The sequence below is a fragment of the Hipposideros armiger genome, unplaced genomic scaffold (genome assembly GCF_001890085.2).
Source record: "Hipposideros armiger isolate ML-2016 unplaced genomic scaffold, ASM189008v1 scaffold_458, whole genome shotgun sequence".
NCBI classification, from domain to species: Eukaryota; Metazoa; Chordata; class Mammalia; order Chiroptera; family Hipposideridae; genus Hipposideros; species Hipposideros armiger.
The window spans coordinates 838,911-847,130 of NW_017731808.1; the positions used below are offsets into that span (position 1 = coordinate 838,911).

At 49.7% G+C, this 8,220-nt stretch overlaps 1 protein-coding gene across 1 annotated transcript in view; it reads right to left on the bottom strand.

Moving 5' to 3' along the window:
• Positions 1-2,427: 2,427 nt before the first annotated feature.
• Positions 2,428-8,220, bottom strand: part of RSPH1 (radial spoke head component 1) — a 22,074-nt gene continuing 16,281 nt past the window's right edge. The window contains exons 9-11 of the mRNA XM_019666002.1: positions 5,510-5,669; positions 4,442-4,597; positions 2,428-2,595 (exon numbers count right to left, since the gene is read on the bottom strand). Coding sequence (XP_019521547.1) covers positions 2,546-2,595; positions 4,442-4,597; positions 5,510-5,669 — 366 coding nt within the window. The 3' untranslated portion in view covers positions 2,428-2,545. The remainder of the gene's footprint in view (positions 2,596-4,441; positions 4,598-5,509; positions 5,670-8,220) is intronic.

Below are 8,220 nucleotides of genomic sequence, written 5' to 3' on the forward strand. Positions count from 1 at the left end.
GGATTTTAGACAGAGAGGTCAGAGGTAGAAATAGAAACACCGGGAATGGCCCTAAAATGTGTGGGTGTTCACACATGGTAAAGCAGGTGATGGAAGGGCTGGGGAGTTAGATGATTAAGTCGGTGGTGTTGGAATAATAGGGCTGCCATCTGGGGGAAAAGCCAAAATCATTTCTCCCTCATTTTATACACACACACACACACACACACACACACACACACACACACACCAAAGATCTAAATGTAAAAAAAAAAAAAATGAAATTGTGAAACTACTAGAAGATATCATGTAAGAATTTCAAAAAATTATCTGAGTGGTGGGAGTTCTGTCTAAGCATGACACAGAAATCCTGAGCTATAAAAGGAGACATCGATACATTCAACGAGAACATGTTTAAGCCTGCCTTTTACAAAGCACCATAAACAAAGTTTTAAAAGTTAAAAGTAAGTTAGCAAAGCAATGCGTACCCCTACCCCCACTCCAGCCCGCCTCTTGCAGAGAGCTCTCCCAGCTGTCCAGCCAGGTGAGCAGCCTCCCTCTGAACCCCCCCCCCACCCGGTGCACTCAGCCATGTTCCTCCTTGGTCTGCTGTCACTTGTTTGTGTCGACACTGCTTCAGAGGGTTGCAAAAGTGACTATGTGCCAAGGTCACTGCCCACCCAGGATGTTCACCAACCTGAGGACCTTCTAAGACCCTGACAATTGGGCACACGGTTATGGGTTTTTGTGTATTTTGCAGACATAAAATATTTTAACCAGAATCCCCTAAGTGCTCCGTCTCTTTTTTCTCTGACTCATTCAGACACATGTCCCCTCATGAGGAGTGCCACTAGACTAAGTGTGGGCATTTTTAGAACACATTCAAGGGAGCATTGTGTAAAGTGGAATTAGGGGTAGAGTTAGTGTTTGGGTTGGTTGAATACACATACACAGTTTGCAGTAACTTCCACACGTAGTCCCCTTATTGCTAGCTCTTCTGGAAAAGCTTCCAGAAATACTCCTGCCACCCATTTTTATAACTTCCCACCATTGTGACAAACAGGTGTTGGGTCAAAGGTCAAATCTCATCTGGATTTCCCACGGATCCAGCACCGTAGTAGGCGGGATGATTTCAATCCTCAGCTGAGTCTGGTTGTGGGGGTCGCTCCTCGCTGATGTCCACCATCAAACACATCTCAGGTCGGCAACCTGAGGGGGCAGCACACCTGGTTTCTGATGGACTCGCGCACAGTAGGACTTACCAGAGCGCCTTAACTGCACATCTGGGGCGGTTATGTGAGCAGCGATACGTCTGAAGATAAGTGTCTTATGCTACTCCATGATCAGCAATGAATAAGCTAAAGGAACAACTGTAATGATCGTGTCCACCTCCCTAGAGAAAACAGTTCGGAATTATTGGCACAAGAAGAGGCAGTCAAAGGGGAGGCTGGAAAAATGTAAGAAATGCGGTACAGGGCGCTGTGTGAGGCGGTGAATTAATAGCAGTGCTCCAGTGCCTTTCCAGATGGTGTGCTGTTTGTGAGTTTGTCACTTTTTTTAGTTTGTCATTTCTTTTGAAATTTCTCTTTTAATTCTAAATAAATATTTGAATGTGATTTCCTACTCATAATGGTGTGTTCCTTTCCCTAAAGACGCCCAGAAACTGAGTTCATCACATATTGTTCTTCAAGAGGCCTCATGTCTGGGGACATAAAAACCAGATGCCCTACGTGACCAGGATTGGGCAGACTGGCCACGAGGGACATTTGGGGGGAATTGAAGTCGCTTGCCTTCTGAGTGACTCTGGGGACAGAGGAAGATGGGTGAAGCGGGGGCTGGTGAGATGGGGGGCAGGGGCTCCTCCAGGACCTTGTGACTTTTCAATGCTGGGGCCTGACCTGGTGCTGGGGACAGAAGGGAGGGGCCGGGATGGGACAATACCCAAGAAATGTGAAGGTGTTCGAGGTGTTGGGCTCCAGGCCACTGGGAGGCCTGAGGAATGAACACACAGGCCAGAGCCACGCCTGTGGGCAGCCCTGCCCCTCGGCCATCTGCAGGGACCCCTGCCAGGGAGCCCCGACGTCCTCGCAAACATGCTAAAGCCATAGAAAGGGCACACTGTCCACCGGCAGCTGCTCGTTTCTTACCAGAGCCTGGAGTGTATTTATCAAGTTGTGTTTTAGGAGAATTGCACCCAGGCATTCCTATTGTGGAGGTGTTTCCCTAGCTCTCTTAAGGGAGATTTGAGAGGAAATTCAGCATATAATTCTCTACAAGCTCAGTCAGAAGTCTGCTTCCAGCACGGTCCTCTATAGCATTATGGTTGTTTGACAGTTTTCTTTATCCGGCAAAACATTGAAAAACCAGAGCCGAATAACCTGGTAACTTTTAGTTGAAAGAACTGGCAGCAGGGGCTATCTCATAAACAAACGATAAGCAAGAAATTTATTTGCAATCGTAAACCATTTTACCAAACAGCTAAGTAAGAAGGATTAGCAGCTGATTCATATTAATTGTGGGAGGAGCAGGCGTCTGAATGACACGGTCCTGTTCTTTGGGCCCCATCTCACTCTAGAGGATCAAACTGTCTAGTTTCGTCTTCAAAATTCATATTTTCTGGGAAGAGAAGGTATACATGAGTATATTTGATATTAACATTTTTCTATTTTAAAATTCATTTGCTAACAGATCTTTTGCAATAAATAATATAAATATTAAACATTTATCAGGCAAAAACGGAATGTTAATTTTTATCTTATACAGGCTTTTCTAGTTTTTCTTTTGGTACCAGCAATAGACTAAGCAAGGAGAAGCCATCAGGAAGGGACCCTGCCCTGCTCCCCACCCGCCCTGCCTCAGACGCTGCTCCTTGTCTAGGTGATATCTCCTTCCTGGTTTTGCCCATTCTGCCACCTCTCAGCCCTCTCAACTCACCTGAAGGTGCCCCCGTCAGAAATACTTCCTAATGCTGCCCAGGTGAGTCCTGCACCTGTCCTGCGCCCAGCAGCCACTGGGCAGCACACGGCAGTCACATGGCAGTCACACGGCAGTCACACGGCAGCCACATGGCTGTGACATGGCAGTCACACAGCTGTCACATGGCAGCACACACAGTAGTCACATGGCAGTCACATGGCAGCCACATGGCAATCAAGTCACTGATGTCCTGCAAGCTTTCTGTCGGCCCCCCAGGGGACAGGATGTGCCCAGAACCTCCTAGCACAGAGCATGTCTGTTCTGTTTAGATGCTGTTGGGACAGGAGCCTACCTGGTCCTCAGAGGACCCACGGCACTGTGCCTCTGAGGGGTCATCCTCGCCTGCATTATGCAAATGAGGGACGAAGGGAGGGCAGGATAAGAGGTCACCAGCCACCAACCCATGAGGCCAGGTTTTCAGGCGCAGGCCCTCAGCCTGAGGCCGCACATCCCGGAGCGTGATTCTTTGGTGCGTCACTGCAGCACTTAGGGCCACACTGCTGACGAAAGCCCAACCCCATGTGCGCTTAGAGCATTAAGGTAGAAAACGGTTTTATATGATTTACTTCAGATATTATTTTCAAAAGAAAGGGAAAGCTATTTGCTCTTCATTTCCAGTAAAGACGCTCTAAGCTGCACGGGGCCCCAAGCCCAGGGACCTCACACGCCAGGCTGCTGCTGGGCCACCGTTCACCTCTCCACCAAGGTGTCCGCTTCACGTCAGACACAGGAAATTGTTTTGAAAGAAGAGAAGCCTCTCTGAGATTTCTGGCCATGCCCTCAGCCCCAGGGAGAGATTTTTAAAGATTCCAGGACTGGAAGCCCCAAGCGGACCTGAAGTCACACCTCTGTCCCAGGACCAGCAGAGGCGGAAGGTTCTCGATTAATGGTACATTCAAACCCACTTTAAAAGGTCTGAGGGCTGGCCAAGTGGCTCAATTGGTTAAGAGCTCACTCAAGAGTGCAAGCTCTGAGCAACAGCAATTCGATTCCTGGCCCAAGCTGAGCTGCCGCTGAGCTGCCAACAGGTGGCAGGATGGCTCAGCTAAAAAAATTAAAAAATAAAAAATAAAATAAAAAGGTCTGGTTCCCGACACCACCAGCCCCTGACACACTCCTGCGATCAGCCAGAGTAAAGCATGTAATAAAGCCTGTCCATTTCTATCCATTTCTAACAGGACTGTGCAGCCTGAGGCCTGCTCTCCTGGTAGAAATGGAGATTAGCAAAGGGCAGAGGGTAAAAGAGCACACAGGACACCTGCTGTCCCTGTCACCATGGTAGGTTTGCAGGAGCAACTGAGGGGACAACATTCCTATGACCTGAGGGTCCTCTGAGACCACCTCCAGTCCCTCAGGTCTGGCCCAAGGCTGAGCTAGGTCAAAGGGCAGAGACCCCTACAGCCCATCCCAGCGTGAGTGTGTGTGTGTGTGCGTGTGTGTGTGTGTGTCCTCCCTTCCCTCCTGCACCCCCAGACCTCAGGCTCACCCTGGTCAATGGTGTCATAGTGCAAGTCCTCCGGACCGTTCTCATGACTCTCCTGCCTGAAGATATCTCCGTCTTCCTCTCCAGGCCTCAGGTAATCCATCTCCCCCTCTGACACATCCGTCAGAGGCTGGGCCTCCTCCACAGACTCTCCCCCCGCTGAGATGAAACCAAGGAAAACAGTGTCTGGTGGCACCGGCCTGTGCGGCAGCGGAAGGCTGCTTCCTCACTTGGGCGGTACCCGTCTCCCTCCTGCTGAGAGCAGCACCCACTTCTCCCACGGGGGACCTACCCTCCCCAGTGGAAGTCACCCAGCTCCAGCCCAGGCCTGGCCAACAGAACATCCTGTCCCCAGTTCAGGGATGGCGACTACTTCACAAGGCTTCTGACAGCCACATGGAGACAGAGAAGCACTCTGTTCCCCAGGGCTCTCGAGCCGATGGGGTGACAATTCAAGGAAGTCAGTGAGAGCTTGTGTCCACAGGGAAGAGCAGAGCCAATGCCCATGGGAGCAGAGACCAAAGACTGAGGCCTGATCCAGCCGCACCCAAGGCTGTCTCCACCCTGCCCTCTCCAGGTGTATGAGCCAATGAATTAACAATAGCATTACTTCACTTAGGCCAACTTGAGCCGGCTTTCAGTCCCTTGCAATAGAAGGACTAGTACCCAGTGTAACCTTCAAAGTTCCGGGCAGCCTGACTACTCGGGATGACCACTGTGACGGACACGGTTGAGTGCCGTCCAAACCCCTCTTCAGGAAGGGCTTGTCTGCCACCCAGCTGCTGTCAGCTGACTTACCTGAGGTCATGCCCACAGCCAATCACAGACCAAGATGAGGGGATAGGTGTTCCGAGGGACACAGGGACATGTTAGCTGCGGAGCTTCCCAAGAAATCCACCAAGTTTGTGGAGGGCCTCAGTCGTGCTGATCAGCCCCTTCCACGCTGACAGGCTCTGACCCCAAAGGCTCTCCCTAATAGCACCCTGCACACAGAGGGACCTAGATGGGCTTCCCAGGGAGCAGGGCCCACAGCCGGGCCAGGCGGAGGCGCCATACCCTCCGCGACAGGACCCTCCACGGCCGGGGCCTCTTCGCGGCCTGGTCCTTCCGTGGGCGGCAGCTCCTCAGCAAGGGTCGGTGTCCACAAGGCCAGCTCTGTGATTTTGGTAGCTCTCCATTTTGGAATGACGGCTATTAACGTCTCCTCCTCCTCTTCCTCTTCTCCTCTTTCCTATTTCAAGTTTAAAAATGTGAATTTACCAACACGTGTGGAAACCCAGTGTGGGATAAAGTAAGGGGACAAAAAAATTGCTTTTGAGTTTTTTGTAACATGATTCAGTGATCAGATCAATTGCCAGCTCTCTAGGATATGATCTAAGGGTGAAAGCGGATCTCAAAGAAACGAGGATGAGAAATGAAAAGTGCGTGGGGCACCGTACCTGCCTGTCCCTACTGATGCCAGGACAGTGCCAGCCGTGCACGTCCCAGCGAAGATGGAACTTCAATGGCTAAGAAGTGACCAAGATGAAACGCCCTTACCACTGGCCCAGCCACATTTTCCTGCTCTGAGATTCTTTATACCGTATTTGCCGGCGTATAAGACGATTTTTTGGCCCTGAAAAATATGCCTCCAAGTGGGGGGTCGTCTTATACGCCAGGTACACTTCAGATAGACTGCCCATAGTGCTTGCTCCGTGCCATAGTGGCCTCCCGATGCCCGCCCACTTCATTCCACATCCCGTTCAGGCATCAGCAGCGCTGCTGGGTGTATGCTCGGCTGTTATGCGATTTTGCTGTTATGCGATTTTACCACACTCGCAAAATCTACGGTACCAGTCTATAGAGTGTGTTTTCTTTAGTGAATTACCGGTATGTTTACCGGTAATAAACTTGCACTGTTTTATGTATATGTTTGATTACATACAGCCTTGTGACAGTTTTCCTGCATGTCATAAGCATTTGAATATAAATTAAAATGTTGAAATCAAATCTGATATTGTTTTACCTTTTATTTGGTGTGTGGAAGGTGTGCGGAAGAGGGGGTAGTCTTATACGGCGAGTATATAACAAACTCTGTATTTTGAGTGGAAATGTTAGGGGGTCGTCTTATACGCCCAGTCGTCTTATACGCCGGCAAATACGGTAATAAATCTGGTATCACCATAAGAAAAGGCCTAAAAATCGTGCTCAGATGACCTTATCATGATGTCGGGTATACACACCAAAGCTCCAGCCTCAAGGGTTACGGGGGAGAACAGAATCCCAGACCAGCTGCTCCCCCCACAGGAGGCAACCCCAGCCCGTCACGACCCCCGCCACCAAGCACAGACCTGAAGCGAAAGTCATGTGCTTGTCCCTGTTACGAAAGTTAACTGGAAATTTCTATTTCATCCCATTCCACTTTTTGAAAAGTTGCTCACAATCCACTAAATGAACGCCGTGACTCGTGAACAGGTTGCAACCCATACCTTGAAAAGCATTGTTCTAGAGCTAGTTACCCATCGGTAAACTTTCCTAGCAACTGTGTTGGGCCTTGCCGGCCATCCGGTGTCCGCGGCAACCCGTAACCTTGCCATTATAGTTCAAAACAGCCACAGGTGATTGGTAAGTGAATCACGGCATGGCTGGGCTCCAGGAAAACCTGTTTACTGCAACAGGAGGTGGAACCGCGTAAAATGGTGCAGCCGCTATAAAAACATTTGGCGGTTCCTCAAAAAACTGAACATAGAGTATCCTATGACCCAGCAGGTTCAATCCTTGGTACACACACAGAAGAACTGAAAACAGGGACTCAGAGAGACTCTTGTCACCAATGTCCACTGCAGCAACATTCGCAGTAGCCAAAAGGTGGAAACAACCCAAGTCCATCAGTGCAACATTATTCAGCCATAAAAAGAAGGAAATTCTGACACCTGCCACAACATGGACAAACCTTGAAAACAGTATACTAAGTGAAGTAGTCCAGACACAGAAGGACAAACGCTGTGCGATTCCTCTTATACAAAATATCCAGGATAGGCAGATTCAGAGACTGAAAACAGGTCCGAGGGAGCCAGGGGCCGGGGTTTGGGGGATTGGGAGAGACTTTAATGGGGACAGAGTTTCAGTTTGGGAAGATGAAAAGGGACAGATGGTGGTGATGGTTGCACCATATTGTGAATGTACTTAATGCCACTGGATTGGACCTTAAAAATGATTAAAATGGCAAATTTTATGTTATATGTATTTTGCCACAATTGAACAAAAACAGAACAGGCTGTGGCCAGGTTTGGCCAGTGGGCTGCAGTTCGCCGCCCCTTCTCTGCAGGGCATGCGTTGCCCTTATTGGGCCAGAGGAAAACATTGGGCTTTTCTGTCCCACCACAGTCTGAGCGTCACCCAGAGTGCAGTGGTGACCGCAGACAGAGGCCCTCAGGCATGTGCGTCAGTTCATGGGTTTACTCCCAAGCAGGAGCAGTGCTGGGGCTTCTGTCAGCACTGTCCCCCGGGGTGCATTGGTGTCCTTCCTACTTTCTTCTCATCCTCCTGAAACACCACCTCTAGCATCTTTCTCCAGGAAAGCTTAAAACTTCAAAATACTTAATGTGTTTTACTTTTCATCACTTCACAGGTGAGAATACTGCTCCGTCAGCACAGAACCAGGAAAGCTAGATCTGTTACCCGCGGTGGCGTGGTGAGCTTAGCGGACAGGTTCCTTCAGGGTCCAGGGAGAGCCCAGCAAAAGCACCAGCTACGTCACTGTCACAAGTAACAACAAAGCTGGCCGCATGTGTAAAGTTCTT